At 43.7% G+C, this 15,399-nt stretch overlaps 1 protein-coding gene across 1 annotated transcript in view; it reads left to right on the forward strand.

Moving 5' to 3' along the window:
- Positions 1–340: 340 nt before the first annotated feature.
- Positions 341–15,399, forward strand: part of UNK (unkempt family zinc finger) — a gene marked incomplete at its 5' end in the record, with an annotated part of 22,893 nt that continues 7,834 nt past the window's right edge. Inside the window, 10 exons of the mRNA XM_008939883.1 lie at positions 341–550; positions 2,165–2,341; positions 2,778–2,908; positions 3,039–3,174; positions 4,829–4,946; positions 5,927–6,011; positions 7,853–7,995; positions 9,302–9,349; positions 10,260–10,460; positions 14,693–14,761. Of these exons, the coding sequence (XP_008938131.1) occupies positions 341–550; positions 2,165–2,341; positions 2,778–2,908; positions 3,039–3,174; positions 4,829–4,946; positions 5,927–6,011; positions 7,853–7,995; positions 9,302–9,349; positions 10,260–10,460; positions 14,693–14,761 (1,318 nt within the window). The remainder of the gene's footprint in view (positions 551–2,164; positions 2,342–2,777; positions 2,909–3,038; positions 3,175–4,828; positions 4,947–5,926; positions 6,012–7,852; positions 7,996–9,301; positions 9,350–10,259; positions 10,461–14,692; positions 14,762–15,399) is intronic.

The raw sequence follows: 15,399 nt of genomic DNA on the forward strand, positions 1-15,399 counted from the left end.
CCCAGATAGGTCTCAAATTTGGAGATAGAAACGGATTGGAAGGTACTTAAGAGTTCTGTTTGCTTATAAACTATTTTCTAAGCTCCTGAAAAGCCTCTTCAAAATGACCACAATAGAAAGTGATTTTTAACTATCATGAGCACTGACGTTTGTGTTGAGTGGCCTAGTAACTGATATCTGCCATTAGGGACAACCAGAGCTTCCAGCCTGGGGAGAGCAGGGGCGGGCGTGGGCAGGGCAGGGCAGCGGCTCGGTTTGCCTGGACCCCGCGGGGTGATTGGCTGTTGCCTCTGCCCAGCGTGCTGGTCCTAATCTCTTGCTGTGGGGTTTCTGCCTGCAGTTACCTGAAGGAGTTCCGCACGGAGCAGTGCCCTCTTTTTGTGCAGCACAAGTGCACTCAGCACCGGCCCTACACCTGCTTCCACTGGCACTTTGTCAACCAGCGCCGTCGCAGATCTATCCGCCGCCGGGATGGCACCTTCAACTACAGCCCCGACATTTACTGTACCAAGTATGACGAGACCACAGGAATCTGCCCAGAAGGAGATGAGTAAGTAAAGACTGCACCCTGCTTTTCAGGCATTAGGCTTCTGGGATCAGTCCAGGTGATGATTCCAGCCAGTTCTTGTAGAGATGAGGCAAGGGAGCAGTAAAAGCAGCTTTGTAACGTACGTAACATGAGAACAGATGTAAAAACTGTAATAGCAACCTCTGTGCTCCGGGCCTGCTGCAGAGATGATACCAAGAGTGACTTAGATGGGAATTCAGCTCTTGCATCATTCACTCTCTTCATGAGCCTTGGCATCTTCAGTAAAGCTGAGGTGGGAAAAACAGCTCGCTGACAAATGGGCTCAGAAAAACTGTTCCTGTAAGTCCCTGACTGTCAGATAATAGCTCTTGCTCACTAGCAGAGTAGCTTAGTTTTTCACAGGCTGAAGAAAGAGGAGCTTTGTCCTCCAGTCTTCCCCCTGAATTATCTATCCACAGCTTTTGGAACCGTATCAGTTACTTGTCAGTTCATTTTGTCTTCCTGAACTTTTTAAGAAAACGTACCCAGATTAGGGCAACATGAGGAAGAGTTTTATTGGATCTTCTCTCTTTGTGAATGCAGCACATTTAACTGGAGCAGAGATGCAAGTGTTTCTGCTGTGCCTGTGGCATACTCCAGCAACTGAAGAGTTAACCCAGTAATATAATTTTAGGCATGTGACAGATGTGGAAGAACAAATAGTGTAGCCAAACTGTGGTCAAATATAGGGAGTGTTTTATGTAGAGATGCTATAGAAAGATGGAATTTCAGTTCCCTTTCATGGTGCCAGTATAAACACACAGAAAAATGCTGTTTTATCAGGAAAACAATATTTTTTTTTTTTTACCCAATTAAGTAAAGATCTTGTGACCACAGCAGAATGGAATAATCTCCCAGCCTGAAGCCTCAGTTTCAATACTTTCTTCCTTGTTAGAAGAGAACAGGAAGGGACTGGAAATAACAGGGTGTTTGGGGGCTTTAGCTTCCAGATCCCTGGTTCATACCTGGCTCAAACACAGTGGATGAAAACTGTTGCCATCTCAGGACTCTTTGCTGATTTGTATGTTTAGCCTGCTGCTGCAATATCTCAGCTTCACCTATTCCATGTTGTTCTTTTTCTGCCTAAGAGGGGAAACAAAGCCTAGGTTAAAATGGCAGTGCTGTAATTCCCTTTTCTTGCCCCGTGCCCTGCATAAAGGATGCATCTGGCCCTAGCTAGGCTGCGCTAGCCCTGTAGGAGCACAGCAGCAGGAAACAGCGACAGCACGAAGTGTAGATGGGCTGCTGAGGAAATGGTATGTGCCATGTGGTGTCCCTTCAATCATGGCTAGGATACCAGAACACCTTGACTGTGGCCTTGTTCTTTTCCAGATCCCTGGCCATCACTGGGTTAGAATAATAACCTACTGCTGGCTTAATAATCCAGTTGTCTTTTTGGAGGGAAACTGTTACATGCTGTGTAGTGATAGGCTTAGGGGTTCTGTGTAGCATTGGAAGGTGCAGCATAAGAGAAGGGGAAAGTTGGCAAAGGTTTTGTCAGCTGCAGCATCACACATTGGCAATACATCTTCTGATCGTGTTGAGTCCATCACCTGTGTGACTGAACTCTGTTCTTCCCCTCCTCCTGTACCTCAGATGTCCCTTCTTGCATAGAACTACTGGAGACACAGAGAGGAGGTATCACTTGCGCTACTACAAAACTGGAATCTGCATTCATGAGACAGACTCCAAGGGAAACTGCACGAAGAACGGAGTCCACTGCGCGTTCGCTCACGGGCCCCACGACCTGCGCTCGCCGGTCTATGACATCAGGTTAGTGGAGTTTGGGGCTCTGTATGAGAAAGGTAATTTCTGTACCCAAATGAAAAGTCAAATGAGTGAAGGACTGTACTTGCTTCGGCATGAAATACTTAATGTTGGATTGATGATGATATATTCCTTCCTAATAAGGCAAATAAAAATCTCCAGGGAAGATACTCAAAATGGGGGAAGGGAGCACACTTTAAACTAGTTGTGCTGTAGCTTGGAGTCTGATGCAGGGGTCAAAATAACATATCTGTAATTCCCAGGGAATGAAGAACATGTGTTGCAGTTGCCTTTTGACTAAAGATTTTCTCAAAAAAATAAATGCATGAATTAAATGCACCTACTTAGGAATTGTTGCCATGCTCCAGTATGAGAATTTTTATACACTTTTATCTGTCTTCACATGCTCAGTCTGTATGTTCATTTAACTCTGTTCACAAAGGGAGCTTCAGGCAATGGAGGCTTTGCAGAATGGTCAGCCTACATCAGAAGGTGGCATAGAGGGTCAGTCTGCAGTCGCTGCTAGCCATGCTATGATAGAGAAAATACTCAGTGAGGAGCCAAGGTGGCAAGGTGAGTGCAACTTAGGGTCTGTGGGGCTGGGTAGTTCTGGTGTTTGTGGAGTGCCTGTTTCTGTCAAAAACTTTTGTATAGTAAATACAGATCATGGTCATCTTCTACTAACTGGTTGCTTCTTTTGCAGATACAACGTACGTGTTGGGAAATTACAAGACAGAGCAGTGTAAGAAACCTCCCCGTCTCTGTCGCCAGGGTTATGCCTGTCCCTACTACCACAATAGCAAAGACAGAAGAAGAAGCCCAAGAAAACACAAATATAGGTACTGTGGTCCTGGATGTTCTGTTTCCCAGATGAGTGATGAGGTGGTGTAGAAGTCTGTAATGAAGGAGCTAGGATTTTGTCCAGTACATAGTTTTTTTTTGTGTCTCTCCAAGGCCTGTACTGACACATGTGATGGACTGTTACTTCTGCCTAGGAAAAGAGTAACAAACTAAGCAAATTTTCCTGTTTTCCCTGTTTACTTAGGGACATATTTTAACTGTGAAGTTGGTGGAGTTAGGTTAATGGTTGGACTCGATGATCTAAAGGTCTTCTCCAACCTAAAACATTCTACGATATGGGAACCAGTATCTCTAATAAATTACTGTTGCTAAATCATGTTACAGCTCTGGTTTTATGGCAAACAGAACCTGTGTCTGGCTTCCCCTTATTATACAAACTCCTGCTTTAGGAAGCAGTGCAGGAAAAACAAAAGGCAGTTTTAATCCCCATCTAGAAACAAATGCCCACAGCAGTGTTTTCATGGTAGAAAGTTCAGCTGCCTGTTGTGTGTGCCTGGCGATGGGGATCCTGAGGCATGGTGTGAGCAGTGCTCTAGCTGGATGTGCATTCCTAACCAACTGCTGAAGACTCTGCTTTTGAGGCACCAGGGTGTTCTCCTCACTCAGCTGTCACTGGATTTTTCAGCGTGCTGTGTCTCCCTGAACACATTTCATCCAAGTTATAGGCCCTCATTTCCTCCAACACAACAGAGCTTTTGTTGTGGTCTCAGTGGGGCTTTTCCTTAGTTCTTTTCTGAAAAACATAAAAGCAGACCAGAAAGCCAGAAGAGAAAGTAGATACCGTGGATGTTTTTGCTTCATTTCCCCACCCCCAACATTCACAGAAATTTTTGGATCAGCACTGAAATCCCATATTAAAAAAAAAAAATAAAGCAACATTAATCCAACACCCTTTAGAGAAAGAGAAACACTAAGCCAGTCTTCAGGCAGCAGTCAAGTGCTTTCTGCCCCTGCCTGTGCCCTTTGAGAAGGGAAGAGGCGAAAGCTGCTCCGCTCCTGATCTCCACTCACTTCTGTGTTGCTTTCCCCACCCCCAGCTGATGCGGCTGCCTTTCGTGCAGGCGTCTGCTGCTGCTATCTGCTTCCCTCTGCTGTTGTTGGAAGGAACGGTTAAAAGCATAAAGAGCAGGGGAAGTAGGTCACTGCAAAAATTCAGACCTGGGAAAAAGAGCTGTTCCTGGCTGGGAGAAAGAAAATGGACTTGCCTTTTCCCCAGTGACCTGACTCAGCCTTTTTTCCACATGGCCATATTATAAGCCTGGAAACATACCACTGTAAGGGTATTATGTGTTTTAGGATTAGCCAATTAACTTATTAGCTTTCTATGAAAGTACAGTTGCAAAACAGAAACCAGACCCAGCATCTCTGGCACTAATCACATCAGCTGCTAATATTGTTACGCTGGTTTGGGTTGTATTTGGTTTCAGATGGAGAGCTAAGCTGTGCTTCTTTCATTGGGAAGTTGGAAGTGGGGGGGAAAAGATGCAGTAGCAGCTGGGTGGGGGCTGAGGAAGCAGCAGCCAGCCAAACAGATTGTACAGCTGAGGGTGGGCAGCCAAACCTGCCTCTCAATTGAGGATGCGACACACATTTGTGGGTCTGATGTGTTTTCCTGCTACCTTGTTTACACAGATCTTCACCATGTCCCAGTGTGAAACATGGAGACGAGTGGGGAGATCCCAGTAAGTGTGAAAATGGAGACTCATGCCAGTACTGCCACACTCGCACAGAACAGCAGTTCCATCCAGAGGTACAGTAACCTGCTCACTCTGCTTGGTAGCTGACTAGAAAAGCAAAAGCATTCGAGTCTTACAAAGAAAATCAGTGTGCCAGCTGGGAGAGCGTGTGGGCTGCTTGCGGCGTGGTCCTGGGATACAGAGAAACTGCATGCTGCAAGTAAGCCAAAGTTCAGCTGCTTGATGGGGGTGCCTTTCTGTTAGGTAGATCGTATGGGAGGAGGTAAGAAAAGAAGGGGAAAACTCAAATGTAAGAGCAGTCTTATGTGTAGGTGTCTTTTTGAAAGCATGATGTGGGGTTGCAGGTGAGTGTACGGCACCTGTGTCGTTGAGGGAAAAATCTTGATTGGTGATGATTGCCCCGAATCGTAGATCCCTGCGAACTGGTGCTAAAAAACTACCAAGATTTTAGTTGTGAGCATGCTCAGCGCATGCCACTATCCTTTCAGAAAGTGTAATTAAGACCTTGTCCTAGTCTGCTTCATGTTACAGCGCTGAAAAGCTTTGTTGGGCCTGTATCGGCAAAGTAACCATTGTCACCGCCTGTCAAACTGGGGGGAAGGGGAATAATCCATTTCCTACAATCATTGCCAACGGTTTGTTATTTTCCTTGCAAAAACATGTGGCTGTAGCTTTCTGTGCTGTCATCTGTCAACTGCTTCCTACCGTTTGTAATATCCATGGAGCTGTCAGTGAGACTGAGGGACTTGGTGGCAAATGGTGACCTTTGGGTGAGCTGGTGTGTGATGGGTTGATCTCTGGGTGAGCTCTAGCTGTGAGGGGCATATTTTGGTGTTTCTGTAACTAAGGTGGGTTTTCCTTTCCTTGAAGCAAAGCACTGAAGTGGTCACCCTGAGCTCTGCTGGCCTTTGCGCCTTTTGTCTGTGTTCCTGTCTTGCTGTTGAGTCTCTTTGTAGTGTTTTTGTACCTGGGCTGCTGGTCACTGTTTTTTCCTGTTCATGTCTTTTTTTTTTTTTTTTTCCTCAATTCTTAGATCTACAAATCCACCAAATGCAATGATATGCAGCAGTCTGGCAGCTGTCCCCGAGGACCCTTCTGTGCCTTTGCACATGTAGAACGTACGTGGACTGCTTCTCTAGTCTTTCATGGGTATTGAGCTATGGAGACCTTCTAGCCAAAACAGAGAGTTTGAAATCTAGGGCCACTAAACTAGAGCTTCTGTGGAGGGTTTTCAAAGCAGAAATATTAACTTCAATAATTCCTATAATACCATGCTAGTGTGGGAGGTGTTGGCAGAGCTGAAGGCAGTAGGTAGTCTGTGGGGCTCAGCCCTTCATTCTCACTGCACTGTCTCTTGAAGTATCTCGCTATTTCTCTCGCTTGCTCAGTTCTCTGTCAGTTTAGGAGGATGGGCACAGAGAAATCTCCTTCATTTCTGTACTGTACCTGGCAAAGTTGCAAAGTGTTGTACTTTTAAAAACCTGCAGATAAATTTTCTAATTGCAATGTATTTAAAGTTTGAAAAATTATTTTACTATTTATGAAGTTTTGCTTAGAGTTTAAATCTTTAAGCCAGGTTGGAAAAGAAAAATATGCAGCTTTTTTGTCCGCTTTTCCTCAAATCCTCTTTTCTCAATAGCTCCCTGATTTAGAAGGCATTATTTCAATCCTTGCTTTCATCATCTGTAAACTAGTGATGGTGTTTTGGTTGTGGGAGTTCTGCATTCAGGGGTACTAACATTCAGAGGGAAGATGTTACCTCCTGGTCTTGTGGCTCCTATACAGTTTCTGCACTCCACTCTCACTGTTGAATTTGCAGCAATTAGAGCAGGTTACTCAGAAGTCAATAGATTGGCTCTGATACTGACTCACTGCACGGCCTTGAGCAAATCTCTTTGTTATTTGATTATCCTTTGTAAATGGTGGAATTAGTAATTGCTTCCTTTGTCAAGGAATGGTGAGAGTAAATTCCCTACAGGTTATGGAGTTCCTTTTGTAGGAAGCCTTGTCGACAAGCAGTGATTAAAGTTAGAGCTGTGGGCTATAATGGCCCAAAACACAGCAGTGCAACTATACAGTATGACCCAGCAAGCTTAGAAGAGAGTGAAATCTTGGTAAAGAAACAGTGTTTAGCAATCTCCCTTGTGTATAACAGTATTTTTGTTTAGGACATGCCTTATTCCTACAAAGATTGCTGCACTTTCTATTTGCTATACTCTTTAAAAGCCAAAGTAACATTTTTATAGTACTTAGGTTGTTCCAACCTGGTTATTTCTTGTGCTGTCTTATAGAATTGTCCTTTCTTAGCAAGGTGAACCCTGAAGGCTGAATTCAATTGAATTGCTCTTAGTATGAGTTTTGCTGATTTATTAGCAAGATATGTTGAAACCAGTACATTAAAGGTACTGTGATACACGCATAGTGTCAGTTAGATAGTTTTTGTAAAGATGCTGATGAGTTGTGTTAGATGTAAGCTCTACAAGTCTACAGCATCTTTACCTTGCAAGCCAATGACACTTTCTTTTTGTGTATGCCTTTCTACATATGTTACTTATTTTTGATAATGGTTTACACTGAGCACAGATGGAAACTTATCTCCCTCACCAAATTATAATGTACCCATCATCTTTCCGCCTAGCAATCAAGGAATCTCTGCTTAGTTCAAGACAGATGAATGAATAACACACAGCTCATGCAAGGAAGATAATTTTGGAGCACCATTAATGGACTAAAGAGCAGCACAGCATACAAGTGATGACAGTAATAGTTGTAAGGAATATTAGATAAGTAGTAGCCATTTGCCAGATAAAGCTTTTCCTTGCTTCTGTACTTATAAGTAGGTGCTTGTGGAATATTTCTTCTCTCAAGAATATCTTGGTATTCTTATACCTGAATTTCTTGTGCTCCATTGCAATAGTACAGCTTTGGATAACATTACATCTGCTTTTATTTCTTCCAGAGCCTGCACTCAATGAAGATTTACAGCAATCCTCAGCTGTGTCCAGCCCGACACAGACAGGCCCTGTGATGTATATGCCGTCAGCAGCTGGTGATTCTGTTCCAGTCAGCCCTTCCAGTCCACATGCCCCAGACCTTAGCAATGTATGTAGCACTGTGGGGAAACCTTGTCAGCATCTGATAAATCTGCGTTTCTCTGAGTCACTGTGCTTCTTTTTCCCAAGAAGAAAAATCTTAAATATCTAAAAGGCCAAAGGATATGGTGTTTTTCTTTTCAGTCTCAACTCCAAATCTTTTAGAGGGATTTATTTGTTTGGAGCATACAATTCAGTGGCTTTAATATTGTCCTCTCACCTATAAAAGTTTTAAGCCTTCGTTTCTGTGCAGCATTTGTTGATGTACTTTCAGGAAAGTGGAATACATGTGCACATGAAGTCCAACTCCTTCCTGTCTGGAGGTACATATTGGGCTTAGCTTCCAAGTACTCTAATTAAAGGCCCTGAGCCAAAACATCTAAAGTACATAACTACAATCGAGTTTGTTTACATATGTAATCTCAGAGGCTGAGCCTCTGCATATTGTGTGGTGCATTATAGGATATCTTAGGTTCTCTCCCTCTCCTACTTCTGAAGATAGCTAAATTCTGGTATATGTTTTAAGTAATGCCCCAGATTATTGACAGTACTTTAGTTGTATATACAAGAAGGGAGATCTTTAAATGCTGAGCACATGCAAACAGATTAAAAAAAACTTGTGGAATGCTAGACCACTTCATTTTTGCAGAGATTTCTTTTTTTGTTCCTTGAGTCTTTCCTGTTTGCACCGCTGTTGATAAGGTGTGTAACCTTTTTGAACGGGTGGTCAAGGTTCTGAGAAGGTAAAATGACACAAGTTTAACTCATTTGAAACTGGTCAGAATAAGGTGAACTCATTTAAGACCTCTGTTTTATCTTATTTTCCTCTTTCAGAGAAACTGATAGTTGGATTTTTATTAGCAGCAAAGCCAACCTAACAGTTTGTAGTTCTGCTGAATTTGATTGCAGCTAGAATTCCAAACAGATAATGAAAAATCTGGACATATTATTTTTCTCTCAATAAATAACACTGTGGAAAGCAGTAAAAACCAAAACCCCATCATCTTATGAACATATCATCTAAATTTTCTGAAAACTGCAGTAAAATTGAGGATACCTTCTGCTTCAATAGACCATTTAGGTCTTTTCTTTCTCAAGCTCTTAGTCTTTTAAACAGTCTTTCCTAATCCTTGGATATATGCCAAACAGGAACACATGTCTTTCTGTGACTTCATCACTCCACAGGGCATCTGCATGTAGCTTGCAAACAAATATGGCTTTGCTGGTGATCATTTACATGATGAATTAATCAGAGAAAAAGGTCCCTCTAGCAGCCAGCCTCACATGGCCTGTTCTGTTTTGTATTTGTACTGTAGGTGTGGAATAAATCAGGAACTCTGCCAACTAGCCCCACCTCCACCACAGTGAGTAGTATCTTTGCGACTGTAGGGAAGCGTGGACAGCAGAATGTCTGTATAAAAATAAAATCAAAACATTGTAGGATGCTCCTTCTTTCTGATGCCAGCCCAGACTGTGCCACGTTTGAGTCTGTGGTAGCAGAAGTTGTCTAACTGATGTCTGAAGCACAGTCATGCTTGCCAGTGCAGCCAAATAACTTCTTGTCCCAGAGAAATGGGATGTCTGCATTGATGTAGGTCAGCCCTTTCTCTAAAACTCATCTTAATCTCCTTTGCTGCTGTCTGTGGCTTCATCTACAGTGCAAAACTAGCCTTGTTGCATGTGATTGTGATCCCTGGTATTAATCTAAAGGATGGAACTGTTGGAAATCCTTGGGTTTTTTAATGCAGCTGTTGATACTTAGCTTGTGCCTGCATTAAAACTTTCAGATTTCCAACTGGAAAGCAAAACATACAGTATTACACATAGCTCAGATATGCCTGGTTGTTCTGAGTGGCATAGCACCTTTCCAGGTTTCACACTACTGCTCAAAGTGCAGACAGGATCCACTGTAGATTAAGGAAAGCAAGGAGAGTTTGGGTCAGATATGGAAACTTGGATCAATCACATCTGAGGCCTCAGAAAGAATAAATGTCACTAGAGCTGTAGGTTGGTTTTTATAAGACTGCAGTCCAGTATGAAGTAATGACAGTGTAACCATAATTGAGGGACTGTATAAATCCAGTATCTACTGGAGCTTTTTTTCTGGTTCTTAATTACTGTTTACTGGAAGCTTGTATGTCTGTATTGACTGTCAGTGTAATCAGCACACAAACAGTGGAGTGAAGTGAATGAGCTCTTCCATGGGATGCCTCTTCTCTTTGAGTTGTTGCTACTGGCTGGCTGTGCTTGCCTGACACTTGTTCCTTCTATTAGATTCTTTGTAGGAACAGCAGTCTCGGAAGCCCATCTAATATATGTGGGTCTCCTCCTGGAGCCATTGGAAAGCCACACAGCTTGGAGACCATTGGTTTTCCTCCAGACTCAGTAACAGCAGCTGGCAGCTACAAGAAAGCACCGGGGTTTGAGCGTGAAGATCAGGTGGGGGCCGAGTATTTGAAGAGTTTCAAATGCCAGGTTAGTAGGGAATATTGGCTGGAAGAGTTGGGGGGATGAGGAAGAATGAGAAATCGCCCAGTCTAGCTTGAATGTATTATTATTTTGCAAGGAACAAAAATGAGAAAGCACTGTTCTCATCAGCAGTTCTTGAGTCTCTGCTGTTGCTTTCAGCCTCCCTTCCAGTCTCCTCCATCTTACATCTGTTCTTGTCTGCCCAGCTGCCATCACACGCTCTGTTTGTAGAAGTCGAGCTGCTGCTTGTTTTCCTAATCCCTCAACTTCTGTCCTGTGTTGACCCCGGGTAGTTTCCCACATATCACTTCTTGCTCTTTCTTTTTCCTTATTTAGGTCCTTGCCAAGAGTTGCTGTTTCTTTTGCTGTGTTGTCTCATGGAAACTCATCCTTCCTTCTCTGTTCTCACTCCGAACTCTTACCTTGATCTCCGTGACTTGGTTTGTCTTCTGTTTTCACCATTCATTTCTCCAGCGTATTAAAAATTGGCATGTTAGTTGTCACGTGCTTCTCTGGCTGTATCATTCTGATCCTTGATTTTCTCCTGTGGCTTCTGTATGAAATTTGAATTTCTCATTCTCATTTGAAGAACCCTCTGCAATTTTACCCAACCCACATCTCTAATGACAACTCCCTCTTACCCCTTTTGGATATCCTGGTCTTGCCTTGCTGCTTCCTCAGTCTTCTTCTTGGTATTATGCCTTACTCAGACTCGCCCCTAAGCCTAGAACAGTCTCTTCCATCTCTTCTGCCACACATGAGCTTTTCCACAGTCAGCTTCTTGTGAATTTTCTTTCTTGATGTTTACAGTTAATAGTTTCTCTGTGCCATCCTTTCCAAGCCAACTGAGCCCAACCCAGAGCTTGGCTCTCAGTTTTTATCCCTCACTGGGTTTGTCAACGTAATAGAACAACTCGATTTAGGGGAAGAAATAGGAAGAGGTGCCTGCAAAAAATATTTCCTACAAGTTGTTCTTCTTTAAAAAAAAAATATATATATAAAAGTCATAAAATTACCTGGTCTGTGTTGCTTGAAAACGGAGAGATGACAAGAAATGCTGCATTCAGTGTGGTTGGATTTAAATTTTTGTTTGTAATGTTAAAGAAGCTAGCCTTAATAAGTTTGTACTGCTGCTTTAGTATTGCACTGCTGTGAGAAAACAGTGGAAACATCCCATGCAGACAAGACCTTGCATAAAGTAGTTGGATTTAGATGCAAACTCCATGGGTTTTGTTTTATTTATTTTTACAGCTTTGGGAAAATATGACCAAACTCTGCAGTAGGACGTCTTGAACACTGTTTAGACCGATTAAAATGATTTATTGACAAATAGAGGTTAAGTTATATGCATGTGCACTTTCTTATAAATGCTTCCATTGTCTTGCTTAATGTGGATGTGGCTTAGGAAATTGCAAATTGATGCAGCGCGTCTTTGGGGGTGAAGAGCAGAGCATGCTGTGATCCTGGCGCTTCTTGCGGGCACAGCAGCTTGCAGCAGTTGTTCAGAAACAAAAGAAAAAACATGTGCTCATTTTCTTTTGCTTCTGCTGCAAAGGAGGAGTGAACCCAAAGGCGAAGGACTGAGAGAACCCCTGTTTCCTGCCAGTGGAGGCAGGGTGCCAGGGAGGCCCTGCTTTGGAGAAAATGGGCAGCAAGCCTAGGCCAAGGAGAAAGGGGATGGAACATGAATAGGACTTTAAAAAAGAGGGCCAGATGTTGAGCCTTTATGTCTGAGGTCCGGGCTGTGCTACAAAGATACTGTATTCAGGTAGCTTCTTACTTAGGTGGCTTTAATTAAGCAAAAACCTGTGTTAAATGACTGGAATAAATAGCTATTAAGATATAGACAGAAGTAATCACAGTTTGCTTATGCTAGGCTTCTACAGACAAAATTAGGTGTCTCATAAGTGTCCTGGTTTAAATTTCTTATAATGTATAATTACTTTTTAAAAATGCTCTAATTCCCTTTGGCTGCAGTGGGCACTGGAGATTCTCGTGTATCCTGTAAGTTAGACCAATAATTAGGCATTTAAATTTCTTCACTCATATTTGAAAACTTAAGAGGCAGTCTGGCTCAGCTGCAATAGGCTTGTCATTTTTCCTCTGTAGAATTAGGACAAATAGTTTCTCTCTTACTAGGATGAAAAATGCACCTTCTGTTTTAATAGGTTCCACATAGTTTGTGGTAAGGCTGAGCCAGCAGTTAAAGCTAAAAATACTTTTCCTCAGTCCCAAAAGATTTAGCAAGCTGGAAAATGCTGGCTGCACTGGAAGGACTTGAGTGCCATGACCAGGAGGCGTTCCCAAGTCCTGACACACAGTACAGTAGGTTTGTTCCATGCTGGTTGGAAAACAGGCAGTTTCACTCATAATTTATGTCCCCTTTTTTCTGCCCTGACTGCAACAGAGCGAGCTGGAAAATTTCAGCCTGCTTTTCTGAATTTCTGTCTTTGTTTATGCCCTTTTTAATGTTATTCAGAGCTAAAGGAGGCTGGCTTAGTGGTGACAGTCAGTTTGCTCCATTTTTCACTGGTGTTACATGAATTCAAGGCAGCGGCAGTTTGGGCCAGCTTAGAAATGTGTTCACTTTTTCTCTTTAAAGGAAAAAAAACCCCTTCCAGTAAGACTTAACTGCACCAGAGCCAGCTAGCTCCATTGGCAGGCAGCCTCTGGGGGGGCAGGGCATGGCTGCATATGTGCCTTCGCTTTAGTTGCTGACGTCTGTTGATAGCACATCTTGTGTTCAGATGAGTGTCAAACAGGGGAGGGATGTGTTGGGTAATCTAGCAGGCCTGTTATCAGCCACACACAGATGCACCAACGTAACCCATCTATGGCACACAAAGGGAGACGAGCCCCGTCGGTTTGGTGGCGGGTTTGCTGTGTGTAAACACACCGTGTGGTGCTCAGGGAGACATGAGAGGATGGCACCCACCCCAGAGGGATCTGCATCCCTGTCCCACTGCCTGTTTGCTGGCTTGACCTCCCCGGCCGCCCACAGGCATGCAGCTGAGCCAAGAAAATGATTTAATGAAGTAAAACCAAGGGATGAGTTCTTCCACTGCTCTTTCGCCTGTCTGGTTATGTCATCCCTCTCCAGCAATCACTGATCTTTCTCATGAGGCTGTTTAAGCCCCAAAGTCAAGGCCCATGGTTCCAGGCCGGGGCGGCAGCCCAGGGGCTGCTGGCAGACGTCACGTCCCCGCTCCCCCTGGGGTGGTGGCTGCCTTTGCCATGGACACCACTGAGCGGGCTCTGTGCCTGGAATATAGCTCCAGTTCAGTCTTGGGGAGGTTGGACAGCCAGCAAACAAGCAGCCCTGGCTCTCAGCACTTCTTTTGCTCCCTCTCTGCGTGCCCAGAGGGCACGATTGGTATCCTCCTGCCTTACACGTGGAGCAGCACGGGAGGGGCAGAGCGAGGGCTGCAGGACAGACTCCTTCCACGCTGACAAGCTCACGAGGCCACTTCCTTCCCAGCTCTGGCTGTTGTAGCACACAGCTGACTGGTGTTGAGGCGAGAGGGCTGATGGCTGTTAAGGATATGGTGCTGGAAGGTCCTTAAGCTGAATTTTTAGACTGGGGAGTGGAATTCTAAATATATGGTTTTGTTCATGCAGTTCTGCAATTCCAAACAAACCTCACTTAACGTTTTATAGCTTTGAGCTCTCCATGCTAATAGGTGGGGGAAGGATTCTTTAAATTGATTCATTATATAGTTTTTTAAATAGGTTAATTATCACTGTTTTATTTTCCAGTTCCTAGCTAGAATTGCAAAAGGTTGAGGGAAAACATAAGCTATAAACTTTATTTTCCCAAAGCTGAAAAATGTTTACAGAATGTAAAAATACACTATGCCTCCCACCAATTCTGGCTGGTTTTTTATATCCTGGAAAGGCTGATGAGTTATTTATAGCAAGGCAAAATAATTCATGTTTGGTCTTGGTTCTTAAGATGTCCTTTGTGCTAGCAGAGGACTTATAGCAGCATTGAAGGCAAGAGTAAATGTGACAGGTCTTTGCATAACTCTAGGGGTGATGTCTTGGTGTACAGAAAGCAAATTACTCAGAGTGGTTTCAGTTTGCTGTGCCTTCCCACTCTGAATTCTCTAGTGCCCAGAGCAGGCTGTAGGAGAGGAGGGGACTGTATTTCCCATGGCCTCTCCAAAGCCAGCAATCAGCCATTCTTAATTTTGCTGTTAATCCCTCTGCTTATCTTTTGTTCTGTTTCTCTATCGCAGCAAGCAAAAATGAAGTCACACTCCTTGGAACACAGGAGCCAGGAGCAACCTTTGTTACAGCCCAAACAGGTATGGTCCTGCTGTCAGGGCTCTGAACCTAGCTCAGTGCTCACAGCACCACAGCCAAGACACGAGAAATCTCTGAATCCAGACAGCTCTGCAGGGAGTAAACGACAGTCCAGACACCATTAGGGATGCTCAGCTTGAGGGATTACTTTATGAAGATGGGACGATTTGCTGGAGGTGTTATTTGTAAATGGCTAGACCTGTGTTAATTAAGGACAGATTCATTGTCCTGGGCCGTGCTGGAGAGAGACTCCAAATTACAGAAAATTGAGCTGGAATGGATCTCTGGAGTCATCTAAGTTCAAGGATTCGGCAAAGAGAATTTAATATCAGGTTCTGAGTGAGTGATTGTGTGCCCTGTCCCTATGATTGCATGCAACCTGTGGGTCACAGGAGTTAAGTCTGGGGCAGGCTGAAGGATGTTTGTGATACTAGGGGACGGGGGGGACACAAAATGGAAAACAGTCAGCAGAAATTAAAGAAAAGCTGTTAATCTCTCCCCCACCCCCAGCGCAGTAGCCGTACCAGCCATCTGTCAGGTTGGAAGCAGGCAGGAACAGGTTTGCTGCTATCTTTGGCTTATTCCTGCATGTTTCCAAAGGGATTCTTCTGTTAAGATGTTTTATTTCCTACCTCTTTCC

Source organism: Merops nubicus, unplaced genomic scaffold (assembly GCF_000691845.1).
Source record: "Merops nubicus isolate BGI_N331 unplaced genomic scaffold, ASM69184v1 scaffold35564, whole genome shotgun sequence".
NCBI lineage: Eukaryota > Metazoa > Chordata > Aves > Coraciiformes > Meropidae > Merops > Merops nubicus.